At 40.0% G+C, this 23,620-nt stretch overlaps 1 protein-coding gene across 1 annotated transcript in view; it reads right to left on the bottom strand.

The window, feature by feature from the left end:
* Positions 1 to 4,231: 4,231 nt before the first annotated feature.
* Positions 4,232 to 23,620, bottom strand: part of elfn1a (extracellular leucine-rich repeat and fibronectin type III domain containing 1a) — an 83,319-nt gene continuing 63,930 nt past the window's right edge. Inside the window, exon 3 of the mRNA XM_061712336.1 lies at positions 4,232 to 9,889. Within this exon, the coding sequence (XP_061568320.1) occupies positions 7,154 to 9,526 (2,373 nt within the window). The 5' untranslated portion in view covers positions 9,527 to 9,889 and the 3' untranslated portion in view covers positions 4,232 to 7,153. The remainder of the gene's footprint in view (positions 9,890 to 23,620) is intronic.

The raw sequence follows: 23,620 nt of genomic DNA, 5'->3' as shown, positions 1-23,620 counted from the left end.
AAATTGGGATGGAAAGACAGAAAAAGCAGCACTGTAAACAAACTATTGATGACTGTGGTGAGTGAAGCAAATCTTTGGTCGTTGCTGCGTTGTTGAATTTCAGTGCATTTTAGAGGAAAGCAGTCATGAGCAGTTCCCTGATTGTGCATGGAGGAAGCAGCAGTTGATGGAGTCTCTTTAACTCTCTGTCATGTAAAATCCTTTCCAGTAACTTGCCAAATAACGAAAATATAAATGAACTAAGAGACATGGTTCTGAAACATCGGATTTCAGTTTTTGTTACCTATTACATCTGCAACTATGCTGTAACAACACTTACCAAACTCGTGAAACTTTCAAACATGTTCTCGGCTATCGAAGCTAGTGAACTCCAAATCCACCTTAGACCCCAGCGATAACTTGCAACAGCGTTTTCTCCCAAACTGAGCAGTGTTCAACGGAGCGTATAAAGCCCACTGACCATCTTTGAAAAGTGTGGACCTGCTGTACAAAAAGACACTGAAATGAAGTCTCCCATGTCAATGATTTGGATGACTGAACCGCAGAAAAGCACAGTTGCAGCACATTGTGCAGTTTGAGGCTCACCAAAGTCAAACTCTTTCGAGGCAAATGACCCGATCTTTCAATGATTGTGGGTTTTGACGCAATAACAAACAGCCTGGAAGATACACGCCCTACAAACTATTTCATGTTTCTTAGATTTTTGTTTACTCTGAAATGCACTGTAAATGAAAACACCTAATTCTGCTGAGAATACTTAAAAGGGAGATTCCCTCTTTACTTTGCTTTCTCTCCTCAGCTGTGCATTTTCAATGATTCCAAGAAGATACAAATATTCCTTAAAGGAGCATGAGGCAGGATTTATGAAAAAAATTTGTATACGTTTTAAGTTTTCTAGTAATAATGTCAGATGAAGCGTTCCAAACCAAAACGAATTAGCCCTCTAGCGCAGTGTCTCCCAACCTGGGGTCCGGGCCCCCCCTGGGGGGGCGCCAGAGATCTCTGGGGGAGCGCGAAACTTTGTCTGCTTTGAAATTATGCAGTGTTTTTTATACACTGGTGACAAAACACAGGAAATGATTTCATTCCTTATTATTATATCATTACTCAACATTTAATCTACTCCGACAGGTTGTTAAAGGAAAAATTTTAAAAAATGTTGGTCTCATATTAAAAGAGACCTTTTTCAGAAATATTTTTATGTCCTTTTTTGTCCTTTTGTGCGTATTTTATACATTAGTGACATTGAAGAAAAACAAAGTCATATGTATACAGAGTAAACCGAAGAGAAATGTATCAAAAAAACATAATTAATGTTATTTTTTCAATTAAAGACTATTTTGGTGCTAGTACGTACGGGTCGGGGGGCCCGGCTGGTCTTAGACACAAGTAGGGGGGGCTCCAAGGAAAAAAGGTTGGGAACCACTGCTCTAGCGTATCTCTCCGTTGCCTTGAACAGGCTGTGTACTGCAAAATGTGCTGCAATTGTGGGCCCGAATTTCCCGCGCTGTCCTGCGGATGTGACGTCACATGACGCTGCATGCGTGTTCTCCCCGTTCTCCCGTGCCGGCTTCGCTGTTGGCTGCAGTACCCCCAACGGCCGTTGTGGCGAAGGGTGGCGCTAGAGAGTCTCATTTCTTAAAAGGAGCCTCATGCTCCTTTAACTTTGCTTCACAGTCAACAAAAAGTCCCCAAGTCTCAGGTCAAAAGCTGCTTTACTGAATAAAACAATGGACTGAAAACCCACCGGTACAATAAAGTTTCTACCCGGTTGATCTCATAGGGCGCACAGTTATCCGGGCTTCAGTCTCCCCATCACTGCTGGACTGACGATGGTAGAGCACCTTTGGAGGTAGAAGCTGGCCTGGAGGAGCCCCCATCAGGATTCGCTGAGTAGGTTGGGGCCAGATTTGAGATGCAAAGTTGAAAATGCAGCTTGTTCACATGTCTACCTCACTGAGCACTGTGTTTGAAACCTGGTGGTTTTGTCTGGGCCATCTCTCACCTCCCCCTGAGTTCACATCCACCTGTGTGCTCCAGTTCCACTTTTACACATTGTTAATTCACACAGCACTCATTCGGCCTGGTCACAGCCTCTACTTCTACCTCCCAATTCAGACCAGGGCAGTAACAGGGTCAGAACCATTACTCCACCCGTTTCTGCCTCTGTTATTCACAAAGCACAGCTGGGGGGAATAATGGTGCTACAGGAGTGGAACAAACTGGCATTGTGAATGGGGTTGAATACTCAGTCCTTACCGTCATTGTTACCTTAATCACATTACATTTATGACTAGGTGCACATGGAAACACATCTACAGGATGGAACATTTATTTCAAAATGAATCTGACAAGCGTGACGAACATGAAAAGAGATGAGGTGATTTTTCCGGGCAGCTTTACATTAGTGGACAACCTGCTTGCCCTCCTTCTGGCAGTTAGAATAATTACGCAATCTGTGATTTGGCGGGAGCTCAACACCTTAAGATGTTCAGATATGGTAACTAAAATACTGAGAAATGTCAGAAATCATTAAAAAGAAGTAAATGCTCCATTATTATAGTATTTTGATATTATTTCACTGTTTTAGCATCACAATCTTCTTTTTTAAGTAGTTTTACAATTCCAAGGTCTGACATCATCCTAGCTTCTACAACAGTGTTCTTCATCATAGTGAACGCTCTCTCCGTGACTTCTGGATTTGCTGGGTGACGACAAATACATCAGAGCTAAAAAGTCTGAACAATGTGTAAACAAATTAAATTTTTCATGCACAAGCAAAGCTGCGGTTTTAAAGTGGACCGCTATCTGCCTGGTGTTGCATCACGTAGATCTGTATTCAACTGTTCCCATGGAATAGTGAGACGATATAAAGTATTTTAGCAATATAGCATTAGGTTTTTATTAGCACATTTCACCCCCTCTCAACAAGGTATTGATTGTTTTATAAAAAATATTCATACAATTATAGCCTCAATGCAGTTTTCTCCTGCAGTTGACTTGATTGACATACATTGGTTCTTTGACTGAGTAATAGGTAATAATGACTCTGTAATTGAATTATTCAATGAATATATCATCGAGCAGTTCTAAAATCCAGTTTTTCTGGAAGTAAATCCTTATTTCATAATTGGTTTCCAATATAATACCCAATTTTATGATTATAAAGCATGTTCACAATGCACCTAAAGTGCGTTCGGTTGATAAGGTAAATTAACATTTATTCTAATATCAAAATGAATGTGAGTTTTTGATGAGTTAGTGTGCGAACTCGGGGGCCCACTAACACTAGCCAGTGCTGAGAAATGGACAAATACCAATCACTTCCTAGAAGAGATTAGAAGAGAATAGCAAACTCTTCTAAGAAGGGAAATGCTAAGATCAAGGCTTCAAAACTGAAAGTTATAAATCCATAAATCCTCACGGCTTGTATTTTATTCTGATTCTGATTGTTACACTGTGTTTCATTTAACACAGAGGTTGGAATTGGGAATAATGTCACACCCGAGACGGTTGCAAAGTCAGAAAACACAAGGACGCTCAAAGGAAAGTCACTTTGCAAACAATGGACTGGGTGTTGCTGCCGCTAGGAATTTTTTTCCAATGATAAATCACAGCAAGACTGCATGTGAGATTTAGTAATAAAAAAAAAGCGAACAATGCTATTTTTGTCTGTTTTAAATGTGTATTAAAATAAAACAGGGACGTAAATAACAGTAAAATTAGTATTTAGTGTAGCCAAGGGGCTACGTCCAGCTTGCTAGTCTGCCAAAAAAAATGCAACTACTTTACTGACCATTAGGGGAGGCCTTCAAAAATCTCCATTTACAATACCTCCATGTTAAAATGTCCAACTTTGCAGCAGAAGTAAACATCGTTACATACAGTACTTGTTCAAACAATGGTCTTGGTTTCTGTAGCTATATTTGACATCCAACCTCAGGGGAGGACAAATCTGATGTACTTCTTCAGGTTAAAGTATGTGAATCCAAACATTTACACAAGGTGGATGAGATAGTGTGATGTCAGCCATTTGTTTTAGGGTAAGTGTGTTGACGCCTTGAGTTTTGTACATATCCATCGCTGTCTTGTCCTTTTTGGAGCCAGAAGGGATCACATTTGAAAGGAAAAGAGGGCAGAGGACACTCTCAGCGCTGGTGGTGGATGACCACAAGTAAGAGCAGCTTTATAGCACCACTAACATAAAAACCCAACATAAATAGACCGCGTGTAGACTGTATGTGCACCCTTGACTTTATTTCACAGTACTTTGTCTGAAAGCAGATAACATAGCATTAAGAAATAAATTTAAAAAACACATTTTTGTGCTCTTGTTTGTTTTTGATGCACTTGAACGACGACTTGATCTTTCTAAAGGTTTTTCTCAACACTTTAAACTCTTAATAGACACATAAGTGCTACAATATGCAGTATAAAAACAGGTTGCTAAATAGCTAAATGAACTAGAACCCTGACAGCTCTGAGAAGATACTGAAATGCTTTTATAAAAATAACAAATGGAGGCCCAACAACAGTATCAACAGAGGAGATAAAATTAAAAGGAAATTTACACTTGTACACAAATCCCAAAATCTTAAGGCCGTTGAAATATTAAGTCAGACAACCCAGTTAACACTTAACAAGGTGCTTACGTAAGAGATTCACATCAGGCTCATGAATGTTTCATTTCACATTAATGAAAAATAACAGCATCATGACACATTTAAATGAGATGGACACAATATTTTGACAAAGAAAAAAATTGAAATGGGTGAATAAATATCTGAAGTTATACTTTCAATAGACACTAAACATAAAGAGGGGGACCAGACACTCAAAATGCGCTGGTCATACGTGACAGTTTAACCACTAAAGTAAAATGTGCAGGTGTGGTGACAGGTGAAGCTTCCTTCGTAAAGATGTAGCAAGAACAAGACGAAGCAATAACGTTTTCCCCTGTCTTACAGGAAAAAACGCCCAGCTGATATTTTTGCTGAAGCATCATCTAGAGACGATGTAAAACAGATTCTGAAAGTTTCATAATGAAAAGATTAACTGGTGCACTTTAAATCGTGTTGTAGTGTCACCTTTGCAGAGTTGTTGCAACCAACGTTTAGCGATGAAAAGCACCTGTTCAGATATTAGAAGAAATAAGGTAGGAAGACCTGTAAAATAGCCTATTTGTTGCCAGTTATTTCCTCAAGCAATTCTGTAATTATATTTTACAATCATGACCATTAAAATTGACAAGCGTCACGTTGAACTCAGGCAGGGTAAGCAATTTTTTGGATTATATCAGATCTATTTATATTTGAACAAAAAAAATTCAATGAACAGAGTTCATTAGTATTAGTTTAATGTTTTTTTATTGTTTACTTGAGAGATGTGCAGCTGGAAAATGATAACGAGATATTAACTGATTGTTTAAAAAGGTTCTCTCTTGTAGGGAGTTTGTAGAATCGCTTATCCATCCTTTAATTATAAAAAATGCTTTAAAAATTAATAAATACATAAATTAAACCAAATCCAATGGGAATGGTGCATTCGAACATCATAACAATTGTTTCAATTAGTAAGAGAGTACTTGTTTATTACTCAGTCATAAATATGTGATGAATCATTATGAGCCTGTTTGGAATAAAATACATGAACATTTTACCAAGCAAAAAGGATTTCATTTTATACTGTTTATAACCTTTAAAAAAAAAAGAAAAAAGAAAACAGGACCCCCCCCCCCCAAAAAAAAAACAAACAAAAAACAGGATATACAAAATCACAGCCAGTAAGTCAGAGGATTCAGTTTCACATTCTCAAATTTAAACTAGCATGTTGATATTTGCCTGGTACTTAGCTTTCATAATATACAAAAAGATTTAACAGCCTAAGCAGATAAAAATAACATTAAACTTTTCAGCAAGCAACAAGGCCCGTCTGAATAATAAACTACTTTCCTCCTTTTATTTGATCACGCATTATGCAATATAATACACTGGAAGAAATATTGAAGAAACACAAAAAAACCCACACGCACACACAAACACACACATTCATAGCATGAAATAAATGTTTCCTTGAAAATATACATAGAAGCTGCCATAGACAGATCAGAATATGTATCGATTACATTCATCCATCGGGCTCCCCTGCAGGGCAGAACAGCTGTCTGTGTACTGAAGCAACAAGGGACAAAGCACACTCGTCTTCCCTTTGAAGTATACGTGATTGATAGCAGGTTTTCATACTGCAACATATCCTTTAGCATGGATACGTTTGTTTCCCAATTGTGTCCTCTAGGGAAGTGGCAAATAAAATAAAACTGCATGGATTTAACTTGTGTATGTTCATATGATCCACAGATCACGCATGAATATTGTAAACATTTCAGCTCTTTCTACTTTGGTACTAAAAATACAAATGGTTTGTGAAACTTATCACGTAGACGTTCACCAAATAGTGATCTGGACTCCAGTTTTGCCTGCGGAAAGTCTGTTGGGATTCAACCAAGTGAATACTGCACAGTGTGAATCATGTAAGAGCCTAAGTAACGAAAAAAAGAATAATTAACACGTGGTGATGGTTTAAATGACAAATGCTTCAAATATTTTAAAACAGGACTTGCCTTTCTTCCGCAATCCAGACAATCTAATTGAACAGCAATTCGTTTGATAAACCTGATTCATCCACTGACACTTCACCATTTACACAGCAAACATTGCAAATATAGAAATCCATATCTGTACACACAGTTTTGAATTAAATATATGGTAGGAAGGGAAGAAAAAACAGTTTGAATGGGTCCAGAGAGTTCTCAAAAAATGTTGAGGTTTCAGTACCTTTATATAATAGTTTCATATTACACAACAGCAAATCCACTGTCACAGGACTTGGCCATGCGATACCCAAAAACCTATTATCCACTGTAACATATATTATATTAATTTGCAATATATATATATATTTTTTCTGATGAATGCTTTACATAATGTGACAAATTTAAAGAATCTTCGCCACACTTTCTTCATAGTCAAAAGAGAATGTGATACATATGAGTGAGTAGTGGATTATATTATGGAATAATCCCATGATCTAGATCAGATAAGGTTCTTCTGTCATTTCTGAAATGTGAGGTCCATTTTAAAAACACCTAAATGGGTTATGATTTATGTTGGGCAGAAACACCTTTCCAGTAGTCTAAAATGTCATGCAGGTCCTCATCCTTTGCAAACTGGACTTTCTTACGCAGTGCATGCCCCGCAGCCATGTACTCCTCATCTTTATGCCGTTTCCGGTGGAGTTTGAATCGCTCCCAGATGCTGTGTGAAGGTTTGCAGTAGTATTCAGGACTGGAGGAGTAACTTAGATTGTGATACTGAGATGGCATCTGGGAATATGCCAAGTCTCTGGAGCGGGAGTGACTGAGAGGCTCCAACAACTTGTGGCTATCGGGTCCTTCGAGCTCCTCTATCTGAGCATCGGGATACGAGTGCCGATGGTCACTGTACTGGCGGATCTTCTCTGCCTCAGCCCTCAGGATGGCGGAAGCAGGTGTTACAGTGAGGATGGTGTCTCCAGTCGGGGAGGTTTTCTCTATGTACTTGGATTCAGAGCGATAAGGCCTGGGGCTTCGCATGGGCCCTCCCGTGGCAGTACTGGGTCTCTTTGGAGAAACATCAGCGGCCCGATGCCTCTGCAGAGAGTGATGGTAACTATCTCTATCTCTATACACTGGAGATAGAAGGCCGGGATTACTCTGTGGATGCTCCGATATTAATACAAGCTGGGGCTCTGCAGTGGACACTGCCCCAGATTTAACCCCTTGAAAAGAGGTGGACTCTGACTTAAGAGCATCTATACAGTTGTTAATTATCTGATTGACTTTATCCACCTCTTTTGCAATGGTAGAAATCTCTGCCACTGACCCCTGACTATTCCCAGCCATTCCCATATCGCACTCCCTGCGCTCATGATGTTCCATACTTCGCACATCCATGTAATTTCCTTTAACCATTTTAGGCGTATCGCTTATCTCCTGAAATTTGTACTGTTCCATTTCACCTGCAGATGGCAAGTATGGCATTCGCGACATGCTATCCCCTGCCAACAACTGCTTCTGTGACATTCGAGAAATAGTCCCACCCTCAAGCTCTTGTCCATACTTGAGTTCCATTATATTTTTCTTCAGACTGGTTGCTTTTTTGTGCTTTTCATCTTGCTGTCGCTTTCTTCGCAGGCAATAGTAAACTATCCCAAGAAAAATTACCATGCTGAAGAGGCAGCCTAAAATTGTCATTATGTAGTGAGTAGCTGTTGCGTTGTTTACCACTCGGTCTTTTCCAGTCCTAGTGCCGGTGGAGACCGTCAAACAAGTGTGGTTGTGTCTAAGGGAATTGCGTATCGAAGCAACACAGTATGTGTAGTTTGTCTGGGGTTTCAGGTTCTTTAGCTCAATGTCCTCTCTTATTTCTTTCAGGTTTTGAATATCTGTGAAAAAGCTGTTGTTGTAAAGAACCAGGATGTACATCTTCTTGTAAGGATGAGGGATCTGAACGGTGATTGTGGCCCCTGTGTTTGTTACTTGCTTCAATTTCATCAGAGGGGTAACTTGCAAATCGCTTTCAGGTGTACTCACAGTAATATCTTCTGGTTCCGTACCTGAAGGGCAGTCTTCCATCCCACATACCGTTGAGTCAGGTGGTAGCGTCGTAGACTCAATGGACACAGGGATAAATGGCGTCACATAGTCATCGGTGCACACTGTGGTGAGCATGTGAAGTGCGTTTCGATATGTTGGATTGTTAGGATTCTGGCTCAGTAAACTATAACCTGAAACACCAGGTGGCGAGTCGCAGACCATCCGCTCATTCGTCCGGTTTGGGAATACCGACAGCCATTTTACAAATCCCAACAACTCACATGAGCAGTTGAAAGGATTGGTGTACAACTCACAGGTGGTGAGCTTGTTTAAACTTGTAAATGTGGAGCCATCTAGCTGCTGGATTCGGTTCATGGAGAGATCGATGTTCTCTATGTTGGGGCATTCCCAAAAGGCATTAGGTGTCACAGTCTCAATCAGGTTTGCCTGGAGGTAGAGGTACTGCAGCTTTCCTAGACCCCGGAGAATCCCCTCTGTCAGGTTTCGCAGTTTGTTGAAGCCCATCTGAAGGACTTGTAAGTTAAACTGAGCAGAAAAGGCCCCATCCTCTATATAGGAAATTTCATTCTTGGTCAGGTTCAGGTAAGTCAAGTTGGCAAAGCGACTAAGGGCAGAATAATGGATACTTTTTATTTTGTTCTCATTCAGACGAAGGTCCACAATGGTGCTGTTGATGTGCTGTGGAATGGCCTCATATGGTGGTTGGTTTTGGCTACAAATTGCAAGCCATACAAAGCCCTTTTCACCTTCAATTAACCAGCAGTCTCCATTGACTCCACCAACATGAGTCAAATATACAATGGCTACGGACCAAAACAAGGCACTCATCACCATGCCTAAGCTGCAGGCCATTGGTGCTTCTCTGAGAGTCATGTAAAAGGACCAAGAGAAAAGGCGATGCCACTGCTGTTTCAGTACCGCTGATACAATCCTGTCAGAGACTCAGCTGGATGCTCAGCTGTCCTCACGGCCAGACGCAATGCTTTTAGTAGTCTTCTCAACATTGACGAATGTATGACGCAGGATATTGTCCCCATGTACCAGTCAGAAAAACGATGGGTCTCTTTCTTCAGTTTGTTTCATTGAGATTTTCCTGCAGCGAACTTATGGTGATGGCCCAAAGAAGATTTCAGCCCTTCAGCTCGGCTTGTGCTTTTGTTTTTAGAGGCCAGCATCATTATATGGTCTCATCTTGGTCACTCTGCCAGGCCCCTCTTGTGTGCACAGACGAATAACCTGCAATATAGAGAGAAGAACAAAAACATTTATGATAAGCTCACCTCTCTAAGATTCAAAACATATTTGTTTGGGTTAACTCAAGCACTTGTTTGTGCTCTACCAATTATTTTGTACACAGTTTAGAAGGCCTCTGCAGTCTCTGTGGCAGACAGCTATTAAAAGAAACTGTTGGCCAATTACCCCTTAACAGGTTGAGAGAAGCAGGTCCCTGTTTTCACACCATTAACCTGAGGACTGTCAGGCGGGAGGCCAATGTTAAGAAGGCGCATTAAATCACATATACAGCACCATGTGAAGTGAAAGCTGGATCAATGTATTTAGCATTTCCCTTTGGAAAACTTGGTGCATTAATTAAACCTTTTTGAGTACTGGAAAAAAAGGCAAAAAGAGCAAATCTTCTACAAAAAGGCGATTAACGTATCATGACGAATTTGAACGAAATCCAAACAACATAAGGGACAGACTTTTAGATACAAAAATAGACTGAAGCTCATGGCCTAAAACATCATAATCTTAAAAAGGTGATCATCAGTAGTCATCAAGAACGGCTTAGTGATGCCCATTTCAAAACTTTATAAATATACTGAATTTGGTATCAACAATAAGCCACAATGAATAGCTGCATATCACAGTCAAAATAAAATAAATGTTTCCTAAAAATCATGAGAAACAAAACAAAAACGAGATGATGCCAGGTAGCAGTTTTTCATGTAATTCATACATCACGTTTAAGAGGAACGGTGCAGGGCCGACAGGCAAACTAGCTATACCCACTCACTTGAAGTTTCTCTCTTAGGCTAGAGATTTGGTAAAATATTACATGTTTTGGATAGAAAGACAAACTCCAAATCAGAAAAAGTTGTAAAAAGTAAGAAAAGAAAAGAAAACACTTTTTAATTTATTTATTTGGTTGCTGACGGACACTTTCATGTGTCATCTGGTTTCCTCCATTTCGTTAACATACTGTAACTCTCTTGTTGCAATTTAATCCTGCAGCATATTTTAAAACAGGTTTAAATGAGGGCACTTTGGGGCTATTAAAGAGGTTAAAATGATAACATATGTTACAACATGAGAAGAAGGATTTCATCCGCTTTGCAATGCTGTTAACTGAGTTAATCAGTCCAAACTCAGTTGAATTAATACAGTTAAGATGAGCTCTAAAATCAAATTCATTTTGTCATAATGTTATGTATGTATGTAGCTAATAGGTTATTTTGTCTGGTTTTTAGTATTGTTTATGTTTTAATCGAGCCTATTCAAATTCATTATTCAAATTTTATGATGGAAAGTAAAGAAAGCTTTATTGGTTTCAATATTTACAGACAGGCTGTTGCAAGACGACATCAGCTGGGCAGAAGATGTTTATTTATTTATTGTGAGTGTTTTTTAGGACACGGCTCACAACAGGGATAATCACGCTGCCAGAGGAGAGTAAATGTGACAGTTCATGGCAGAGAGAATATACTTCAAATTGAAACCAGACTTGCCACTGAGGATCTAAAGTACATTCCTGCTGTCGTTTGACCTTTGTCTGAGTTTATCACATTACAGTCACGCTTTTATTGTGGTTTTGCTTGTCACTATGAGAGATGCTGAAGGGTTCATTTCTGCAACTAGTTCTTAACCCCTAATTTGTCATCTTGTCCGTTAATAGGATCAACTGGTGGTCACGGGAGGCTCTGAGGTCAGTAAATCGGAAAGGATAATGACAGGAATGGTTCTGATTCCTCAAATGCACGTGCTCTGGTTAGCTTTGCAACCCAATAAAGGCTCAACGATGTCTCCCTGGAAATCCTATTTATACATATCATTTTCTGCTCATTTGATTTACCAATAATTTTGAGAGGATGGTTTAACATCTTAAGAATTGTTCATCTTAGGCAACAAGGGACATTGTTCAAACTTATGAAAAAGACTTCTATTTACCTTTAATATCTTTACCAAGTCTACGATTTTGAAATAAGATAAAATACAAAAAAAATCCTATATTAATCCTTATAGAAATACAAAATCTTAAAAGTATTTTGAATGTTCTACATCCCCATCAAGTCTGGACCAGTTAGTGTTTTAGTTATCTTGCTGACAGTCAGGCAAAGAAATTTGGCAGAATAATAACATAAAGACAACAGAATAATAATCTACCATGACACCAAGTGATCAGACATCCCAGTTTGAATCACATTCAGCAGTGAACAGGAGCAATGTGCTGATAAACTTACAATGCACTAATGGGCTTAGAATTTTAGACTTTTTTATGGTTCACATAGAGTTGAGTTTGCCCTGAGGGTGAGATGATTTGATCCAAAACCTTTTTAGTGCTTCCTATTGTATAAGCAGATACAACTTTAAATAGAGAAGGGGGTATTTACATTGACAACTCACTAGTTTTGTTCCTATTAATTCTGTTTCCACATCTGAACTCTAGGTTCCAACCTGTGCATAGAAGGCTTTCTGCAAAGCATCCCCACAAATGTAGGGTCAGTTGACAAAAACAAAACACCATATTAGCATGGAAATGAAAATCAGTTGTTGCAAACAGTTTTCTGGTGCAGTTTGCCTCGGTTCAAACAGCACGGAGAAATGATCTGCAATGAGGCTACAATAATCAGGGGAAAAGCACTGGTCAGCTTTTCAAGAACAGATAAAGTGCAGGAATAAAAGCTATGGCGAACACTGCAACTGAACGCCAAAGGCTGCCATTACAAAACCACCTTCTTGATGACAAAAGAGCAGTGGCACCGAAGCACTGAGGAAAAAAACACTCTCCAGCCCCCGGGAGGAAAGAGCCTCCAAATCAAATGTTCCATGAAATGAATATGAAAAACACAGCTCTGCAGAATACCTGGATAAGCAAGAGACGTTTAAGAGAAAAAACTGTCTTATTATTCCTCAGTTTGACCTTTATTGAAAATACCACATGGCAGAGACCGAGCTCTTCTGACCTGGCCTCTGCACGCGCACAGCATGACACAGGTGTAAGATGCTTTGAGCTATTAAATGGAAGTTTAAGTAAAACCTGAGATGTGATCACCCTGCCAGAGTGCTTTTTAAAGCTCTAAAGGAAACACTGCATCTCCCTCCACTGAAACTGTGGCACCAATGACTGACTTTCGGATGAGAAAGCACAGGCTTTGCTTTTAAACATGAAGTCCCTCCTTTACGTGGTTCACAATGAATCCACAGCAAATGCCAACAAAACAGCGCCTGCAGTGTTAAGCTGTTGAGGGATAAGCAAAGCAACCAGATACATTAAAATTAATTTTCAGAGTTTCAGTTTCATGCAAATGATACCACACAGTGCAGTCGGATCGCAAAATGAGCCCAAGGCAGCCAGTGTGCATGTTGGTTTGTGAAAGCTTGGGTCTATTTGCCACCACAGACCCGCTTTCCATAATGGCAGCAATCTGCATGGTCCAGTGCTAGGCCTTAGTGCAGCAGGCCAGAAAACCCAAGGCATCAGTTATATGCTCCTATCAAACACCAGCAGCCATTCCACAGACTCTTTCCCATTTAAGCTTTATGCACTGGGTAATGACGGCTTTATTTTTTCTGTTCCCCTTCTGTGGATAACCTATTGAAACCTTGCTCTTGAAGAATGATTCAAACACATCTTTGTAAATTTCCTTTGCTGCTTCTCATTGCCTCTTGATACTTTGCTTTGATTCAATAATTTTCTGCTTTTTTTTTCTAATGAAAAAACATTCAGTATGCAGCAGAACTATAATCTTTGAAAAACAGAGGTCTGCCTCGATTTATCACATCTAACGTCTAAGAAAGAGTCTAACTTACACTGATGTGTGAAGCAAAATATGACATGACAGGTAAAATGTCTTGGGGGGTTGTGTAATGCTTTAAGGGAAATCTTTAAGTGGTAGTGGATCTCTGTGGGTGTCTGGACTCTTTAAACATGAAGGACGGGATCTCTCTGTCACTCAGATCCTCAAAGGGATTGCATCGTCCTAAGAGTCAATACTTCAAGCTAAACTTTGACAGATGCCCCAGAGCTCCACATAGAGAAAACAGATCCAAAACACCACCAATCCTTCCAAAGAAACAGGTTCAGTGTATGCAAACCGACAGCATTGCCCCTACACACCTTTTCTGGCTATCTACGCCTGTCAGTGCCCACCTGTTTTCTTGTTGGTGAATCTGTCCAAACAACTTTGCAGTACATACTAAACCACTATTATTCTATTCAGTCTCAAAGTATCTGAAACAAGCAGAATATCCATGCCTCTGTATCCATAGTTTAAGGCCCTTGTTTTTCTAGTTTCTCTAGGATTTCTATCTCGTGCTTTCTGATGGTAAGGGCGCCTCAATCTCAGAGGGATCGTCCTCATCCATACCAATGACTGCCCTTTATTTGATGTCATTGAAAATGCATGCATTTCTTGCTTGGAATGGGAGAGAAAAAAAAAAAGTTAGGGAGGGGGAAACCAGAATAGGAGAATCAATTGCGTTGAAATGGAACCACTTCTCATGGGGAAGGAAAACATTGTGCTCGTAGAGGCGCTGAATTGCTTTTGCAAGAAGGAGAATAGGGTCACTTAGTTTTGCCTTATATCAGAAGATATTTAACTCATGCATAATTATTCTGGGAATATTGTTTAGGATATAATTGATGGTTCTGTCTTCATTAAATTGCATTTGCTTCTCGTGGCTGCTGCCTTTATCAAGATACAAGACTATATGCAGTATATACATGGGACCTTTTATGCGTGTATGCATGCAAATTTGTTTTTTATTTAGTATAAACTAACTTATCTCACAAGTGAGGTTTATTCCTCCTCATGGCCCGGAATCCTTTGTTTTCCAGACACAAGCCTTTATTTTCACTCATTTACTTCATAGTAGTGCAAGTGTTTGAAGTAGCAGGAGCTTTCAGTGCAGGATTTCTATCGATATGATGTCCGTTCAATGTAATCAATTGACTCCCGTGAGTTGCAGGTGGAGCCGTGTTCAATGACCTCCTGTGAATGTCCAATTAGAGTGTGATCAGGTCGACAAACCCACCAGTGTGGTGGGTTTGTCTTGGTAAACAAATTCTCTCTCCTAACTCGTTACCAACTGAAAAAAAGCCCTGCTTTTTTTGTTTTGTTCTGTTTATTTTTTGCACATAAAACTTTTTTTATTTTCAGGTTCAGTTGTCAGTTTAGATTTTGCAGGGTAGTGATTTATAACTGGTTGGCAAAGTCCACATTTGGAGAGGTCTTTGGGGTGGTGATGGAATAACCCTCAAACTTTCATATCGTTTTAAAGAAATGGTGGTTTACTTTGAATTGATACAAGGTAATCAATATAAAAGATATACCTGGACACAGTATGAGGTGTTGAAAACAGTCTCGGCTTCAGTCCAGACCGTTTGCAGGTTAGTTGACTGAAAAAGCTGCTTAAAACTACCAGAGCAGGGTCACACCTTTCTGCTCTCTGCCTTCACAAATCTTTTAAGACTCGTCTCTTTTTCTAGAGACAAGTCTGAACTGGTGACCCATCTCGGGTCTAAAGCATCTTTCAGTTTGGTGGCAGCTGAGAAATTTGTCAGTGTTGCAAATGAACACATCACATGCTGAGGTGCCTTGTGAGACGTTAATGGAAAAATAATGTGCACATGGATTAAAAAAAAGAGAGAAAAAAAATGAATAAAACAGTTAAAACCTCCTGTCTCTTGTTCTTATTATTTGTGCTTCAGGCACTTTGTGAAGTAAAAAAAAAAAAAAAACAACACACACAGACACACACCAAAAAAAACCAGTAATCCAATCTTATTTTAATAATAATGTTTTTCAGAGATTAATACAAATGCAAAAAAATCTGCCAATTAGTATTAGTTCCTCCTAATTAACTCCAAATTAGCATTATGATAGCAAATATTTCTGAAGTGGTGGCTGTTGATGATTAAAGTTGATGATACTTTTGTGCTAAAAGTCAAATAAGATACCCTTTTTGGATAATTAGACCTTGAGAGAGAGGCTTCGAATCATATGGATTTAGTCTCATGCATTCTCAATTTGAAACAGATTCTTGGTCTGTTTCCGCTCAGTTACTGCTTAGTATTCCACACAGGTGTTGTACTTTTGTAAAACTTTAAATGACTTACTGCCCTGCCATCTCTTGTAAATTCCCCCAATCTCTCTCTATTGTTCTATAGTGTATCAGGAGTCCTTCAGCGGGCTCATGACCTACTACGATTCAAGTTCAGACGAGAGCAAAGAAATCACATTACAAACTAAAAGCTCTACTATGGGTGACACCTCTCATAAAGATGATAAGCCATGGAGAATGGCGTGGAATTACACCGCACGAAGGAAACGGATGCATCAGCGAAGCCCTGCAGGATATTTAAAACAGTCGAGAACAACCGTTAGCAGAAAAGTCCATCCTAAACCGCTCTATATACGACTTATGCACTGATCGTCATGCTATTAACTCATAGGATGACATAAAGCCATACCGACTCAGCTCTGCTGGATGAATACTGAACAGAGGAAAGCAACAGAAAGATTAGCGTTTATCATCAGCAAAGTACAGTTTAATTTAATCTAGGATGTTTTAGAGTAAGAAACAAGTCGGAATAACACCTGAAGGCCTAAATGCAATTTTCCAGGCCATCAAGTGACCATAAACATTATTTTGCCCTCCGAGCCAGAGAGTCTGCCAGTAATGTTTCTACCTGCTGACTCATGACATCCTGCACAGCCCTGAGCCTGACAGAAACTTCTGGAAAACTTGCCCTTCTGGGAGGTTTTAAATGAACCAGAAACCATATAAGAGCGTTAACTCCATTATAGGTTGAATATCTGATCGACGGCAAAATGATAAAGTTCACATGTGCTGACAAAATCTACGATAAGGCAGCCATCCTTATCTTTGTCAATTACCCCGCTATGCTCAGCCACGGCTTCACCACCAATTAACCTTCAGAAAGAGACTGGAACTAATTCAATTACACTGGACGGCAGGAACGAGTGTCTGACTGACAGCTCAACCTGCCTCGCCGTTCTGAATGACAGGCTGTGAGCAGGAGCATTTCCTGCGTTGAATGTTTATATCTGTCGTACCTACAGTGAAAGGACCGACACATTTAAGAAAAGGATGTTACCGCTATTAGATTTGATTCCAAGAGGCAATGTGAGACATGTGTGGCTTGAATAGATACAATTGAGAAGAGTTTACAGTTGTACCTTTTGTACACATTCAGAACATTCAGCTGAATTTCCTTAGAAATGTTTGATCACTTGATTGTCAAGATGTTACATGTACACAGTTGGCCTGATCACGTGGGGCATTTAAAGAGATGGGGGTTGGTGATGGCAAACGCTTGTGTATAAAGTCTTCAGAAGGATCAAATGATGATTATCTGGTTTGCTGTCTTAAAAGTCCACCCTATGCTCTTAGAAAAGATGATCAAAGTTGGACATGGTGACAAGGCAGGAAGTAAAATCCTCTGGTGCGAGGGAGGATTTTGGAAAAGCCTGGCTTGTGCTGCAGTTTGATCCATTGACAAGAGCGGGTGTGAAAGGTGACACCGGTGTGTGGCTAACGGAAACAACACAGCTTTCCCGCTAAGCTGAAGCTATCCTTTCCTTGAAAAGAACAGTAATAGTTTTCGACTGGACAAATTGTCTTTGGTTCAACATGCGGCAGAGGTTGCCACAGAAGTGCCGAGTGAAACGGTGTACTGGTCCACGAAAGACAAGTTCAGACTCGAAAGGTAAATGAACAGGACAGATGTTTGGGGAGGGTTCATGTAGGGGATGCACACACTTAATCCCTTGCATGTTGATAGATATAGGTGAAGATAAAAAAGAGGAATGATCAGTTAGAATCAGCATTTTGAAATTACTTATTGAATTTGAATTAAAGCAGGCATACTGTATGATGCTGAGGTTGATTCTTGAGATCACTTGGTAGGCTTAAAGGAATGCAAGTCTTCCTTCTGGGTTTGCATAAATATAGATACAGCACCAGTAGGACAGTTAATTAATGTATCCCTTTACTGAAGTTTATAAGTCTGAAAAGAGAATCTGTGCTGGGTTTCAGTGACCCAAGAGCAGGAGATCTGACATCAGTCTTTATGAACAAAAACCAGGATGTCCAAACAATCAAAAACCCAACATGTCAGAGGTGAGCTGGCAGGACTATGGGAAGCACAAATGGCTGGCAGCATGGCAAAGAAACACAATAAATGAAGAGACAAAGGACTTTATAAACACATAGGGGCTGAGGACAACAGGTCGTGCAAACAAGGGTGGCAATAATCAAAGGAAACAAGAGGCAAACGCAGTAGGGAGGGAAAGACAGAACAAACACAGAAAAAAACGAAAGCAAAAACAACAGGAGAAGAGAGGCTTCACAGAAAAGGACACAAGAAACCATAAACCACAACAGTCCATCTTTTATGGCAATGCAAAAAAGAAGAGCCAGAGTTTTGGGTTTCCACTTCTGTGGTGCAGTGAATCTCATTTGTCTTGAGGTTGAAGTTGAGCGGAGACGGATAGGAAGGCGGGATAATTCAGCTCTTAGCTGCTTCTGTGAAATAACAATATCCTTCAAATCAGAACCCCAAACAAAGTGGCAGGGTTTTGTTTTTTCCACTTCACACTACCAAACACAGTCGGAAGTTATTTTCACTCATTTTTCTGATGGGTAAGCCCGTTTGTCTTGCAGGCTTATACATTTTTTTTCTCGTGATTTAAAATTAGTTTTATACATTTTGACATATTTACAGAAAAAGAAACTAATTTACCACATGCTTTCGTGTCATTAATAACGTAGATAAATCTAATTCTACCTTTAACACACATCTTGTATTAAAAATGTGCAGTCAATTAATGTTATCATTGCCATAACCCACAGAGGAGTTGAGGCAGAGGCAATTAGCAATTGCCCTTATACAACAAAGTCGAGAGGTCAGATGACACATATATTACATAGTGGACTGATGCTTCATGGGATGTGATTAATTATTTCACCAGTGGCGGTATTATACCATTACTGTGGCCTGTTGAAATGACTGACCTCAGTCAGGCCACATATCGTTTTCACTTTGAAACTTGGTACACTGTTGAATAAATGCATGCTTCTGTACAAAGTGCAAGTTTAAAAGAGACTTGTATAAAGTAAAAATCAAAGTTGAACGCCGCCTCAAACTGATTTGATTTATAGCCTTTGATAATGCAAAATGTTCATCACTAGTATGTCCTTATCAGAACTAAAGAAGACAGAGGATGAAAGCGAACACAAAGTAGGCATTAATGCACTTTTTTTTAATAACGCAGCAGAAATCTTAATGGGTATGAGATGGAAGACATTCATTTGTTGCATTAAAACGCACAAGGAAAGGAAGAGTGCAGTGATCTCCATGAGATCAAGCATAAAATATAGTATATAGAGTATATCGAAAAATGAGAGGAAACACGACAGACTCAGCTCATTAAGACCAGTGGATTCAGTTGTGTTTACAATATGGATCTAATGTGCCTCTCTGCTAAGACTATCAACCTCTTTTCCCTCAGGGTTGTTGCCTCCGATATGAAATGCACCCAGTTCAGGTGCAAATTGCTAGAAAAACCCTTTTTTCTTTGAAATCAGATCATTTTTATTGTTAGAATTGAATCAAAAATTAAAACAATATTAAAATTATTATTATTATGAAAAAGGTTTTTTTAATAGGAGAATACATCTTGTTGAACCCAAATGATCATATTTAAAAGCATATTCCTGCATAAAAATAGACGTTAAAAATATTTCCTTAGCTAACCACTAAGGCAGCACGGTGGCTTAGTGGTTAGCACTGTTGCCTCACAGCAAGAAGGTCCCCGGTTCGACTCCCAGTGTTTGTTCTTTCTGTGTGGAGTTTGCATGTTCTCCCCGTGCTTGCGTGGGTTTTCTCCGGGTACTCCGGCTTCCTCCCACAGTCCAAAAACATGCAGGTTAGGTTAATTGGTGATTCTAAATTGTCCGTAGGTGTGAGTGTGAGTGTGATTGTGAGCATGGTTTGTGTGTCTATATGTGGCCCTGTGATGGACTGGTGACCTGTCCAGGGTGTAACCCCTGCCTCTCACCTAAAATAAGCTGGGATAGGCTCCAGCAGACCCCCGTGACCCCGCAAGGGATAAAGCGGGTAAGATAATGAATGAATGAATGAATGAATGAATATTTCCTCCAATGAAAATATCAGCTCTTATGTTTCTGTTCTTTTAAATGTCATGACTTGTCTATGAAGATGTATACATTTATCTGAAAAGTATAGGTGTAGTCACTCTCCTTTTCTAAAGGGGAAAATTTAGGATTAAAAAGGGGACGATAGAGGTACATCACAAAGTTGAAAACAAATTGCTCTCCAGGGTCATCGAAAATATGCCTTAAACGTCCAAAACAGCAAGCACAAGTGCAGGAGTTTTGTCTTCATAGTCAAAGTGGTGAAAAACAAACCAACAAGATAAATAACATACAGAGGATGCTAGCTAATCTTACTTGTTATTTATGGTTCTTGCAGCTTACATGGCACCCATATTGTAGTCCATTGTTGTCTGTGTCTCACTGTAATTAAACCAACAAATGCTATTAGGTGGTGTGGGTCCATTTTTTCAGCGCTGTAGCCTACAGTGCTGAGTTTCCTTTTTCTTTATTTAGCTCAGACACAGCAATGGACCAAAACTATGCATATCTTATTGAGCTGGAGCTAATACATTTAGAGTAACAGTCATTTTTGCTGCCATTGCAGTAATCTGTCATTCTACACGGCTTGAAAATGAGGAAGCACCATTAGTAGCAGAAAATGACCGGGAAACACAATGCTAACAAGTAGATTAATTGTTAGCATTGTCCAAGTCCATGTCAAGCTATTGCGAAGGCTTCAATGTGGGGTTCCCCGCTACGACAGGAATACTGTAGGATGCAGGTTTCACATAGAAGGATAGATCACATTTGTGGCAGGGTGGAGGAGCAGCCACTCAGCCGATTGGGCACAGGTGTGCCCAATCGGCCTCTCCACCCTGCCTGCCTTCATAAGGAGCAGCTGCACTCCAGCAAGAGGGCTGCTGGAGGAAGCTGCTGAAGGTGACGGCACGTGTGTCTTGGGTGAAAGAAGAGAATAAAGAGTTCCTGCACTAAACCCTGTGTCCTCTGTCCTGTTGGTCAAGCCCCGTAGCACTAGCCTTGCCTACATCATTGTACAATGTATTACCTCTGACAGTCACTGTTGATGCACAACAGACTTCTCACATGTGTTTGGGTTAACTTAACCTTTGTTACGCAATGCTGAATCTCAATGCGGTTTATGAAAAAGCCATGTATTGTTCATAAGAAGTAGGATGTGCCCACTTGGTGTACTTGAAGCCTCAAGTCTTTCACCTCTTTGGTCCCCTTGCAGCCAAAAATGAACAAACTCGGGACAGAGGGTGGATATAAAGAGTGAGACCTGAAACCTGACTGGACAAAATGTAATACCTTTCAGGCTTAACATCTTTTTAATTATGAAGCCATTTTCAAAATGACCACCAGCACTCCAGTCAGCACTGAATCTAGCTAATCATGGCTTGTGGGAAAATGTATCTACCTCAAGTTTAATTACAAATTGATGGATTTTGAGTCCAAAAGTGCCAGAATGTAAGAAGTATTGCACAGAAAGACAGCTCTTCTTTGGCTTCATGCTTAGAAACGGGTATCTACATCCAACTATTATATGGGCAACAAACCAAGCTTCACCCCTTCAGTGTTGTTTTTGGCATACTTTTATGTAGAAAACAATTCTACCAGTTCCTGTCACACCGCCATGTGTAGAGGAAATACATGGAACTGATCACAGTTACATTTGGGATTTGGTTGGACACATGTTAAGATGTAGGTACGATTAATATAAAATACCGTATTTTCACGACCATACGGCGCGCCGTATGAAAATGCGTAGCCTCAGTTATGTGTGTCATTACTGTATTTAACACCCACACATGGCGCACCGTATGAAAATGCGCCGTCTACACACACATATGGCGCGCCGCCTTACAACAACACACACACAAGCATACAAGTGTGCGTATTTAAAAATAGAGCGGGAGCAAAACTGAGTTTGATTGTGCTTTATGTAAGTCTTTATTACAAAGTACTAACATTTTTTAAATCACCAATGAATAATCAAAAATTAAAACAAGCGTCATTAATCGAAACCATCGAAGTCCTCATCCTCCGTTTCTGAATTAAACAGCTGCGCTAAATCAAATATGCCACAGTTGTCAGGACTCAGCCCGTCGGCTTCATCCGCAGCCCGATCGCGCTGAGACCAGGGGAACTGCTGCACGCTCGGCGACGGGCACGAGCCGGGTGGCAGCTCTCTGGCCACGCGCTGAGCAGTTCTCCTGGTCTCAGCGCGATCGGGCTGCGGATAAAGCCCGATGGGCTGAGTCCTGACAACTGTTCCACTTTCTTTGCTGTCAGAGTCACTTACCGTGCCGTGCGACCCCTCGGAAATGATGCCGGCTTTTGCGAAAGCTCGAACAACAGTCGACACGTTAGCCCACGCATCTACAATCCATCCGCAAACTGTGGCGTAACTTGCCCGGCGCTGCCTTCCACTCTTTGTGAAACTGTGGTCTCCATCCATCATCCATCGTTCTCATGCCGCTCGCAGCCTTACTTTGAACGGCCGGTTCACACCGATGTCCAGCGGTTGGAGTTCCTTTGTCAGATCTCCCGGAATAACAGCAACTGCAGCGTTCATTTGTTTCACTTCTTTTTTCACATCGGCTGTGAGATGGGCACGCATAGAGTCACAGATCAACAGCGTGGAAAAAAAACACTGTTTAACGTTCTCATGGTGGCCTCAACTACGTCTGCAAATCACGCGCCCATACTTCTCCCTTTAACGTTCTCATGGTGGCATCAACTACGTCCGCCTTACAATAACAACACACATTGGGTGCGGCGCACATTTTGAAAAAAATATAAGACGTTTATGTGCGCCTTATGGTCGTGAAAATACGGTAACACAAATCTATTTTTTTGATAGATTTCAGATGCTATGTATGATTCATTTTTGTGCCTCTAAATTTGGAAAGAATGTACTTGTGTGTGTTTCTGTTTTATAGTACAGTTCTCAGTCATTGAGAAATATATATATACATAGAAAGAGGTCCAATCATCAATTTAAGTGCTGTTTTCAGAAGAAATATAATAATGATAATAATAATAAAAATACATCAGCTCTGAAATGGAAAAGCCACTTCCTGTTAAACAGATATAAACACTGCAGGCTCTGATGTGATTCCACATAATATCGATGTATTTTTCCACTTTTTCTGAAAGTGGTATTTGAAAAGGGTTTATTAAAATGTGCTGTGACAGTTTTCTCATTCCAGGAGACTGTTGTCTCATCTCCAGCAGTCTCATTTTCTCTTAAACCAAACAAAATTTCTTAAGAAAGTGTAAAACACAAGCATACGTACACTATGGAAAGCTTGTACACCTGACAGTTTTCATTCTTTGTAGTTTCCATATATCATGGTTTACCTTTTATCTTTAAATGTTTTAAGTTTAAGCATTATGCCTGGTTTTATTTTAAAAGATCTTCTTCATGTATCCAAACCTTCCTTGACAGTGCTTGTCCTGCAGCGACTTATTTTTTGCACATAGCAGTTAGGGCAGATCATAGCATGTGTTAATGTCTCCAAAAATTCATTCATTCCCATTTTTTGGTCTGTTTATAATATAGGTTTTTACAAAAAGTAT

Source organism: Cololabis saira, chromosome 21 (assembly GCF_033807715.1).
Source record: "Cololabis saira isolate AMF1-May2022 chromosome 21, fColSai1.1, whole genome shotgun sequence".
Taxonomy (NCBI): Eukaryota; Metazoa; Chordata; class Actinopteri; order Beloniformes; family Belonidae; genus Cololabis; species Cololabis saira.
Note: the sequence above shows the minus strand (reverse complement) of the source record. Positions and strands in the feature narration are given on the sequence as shown.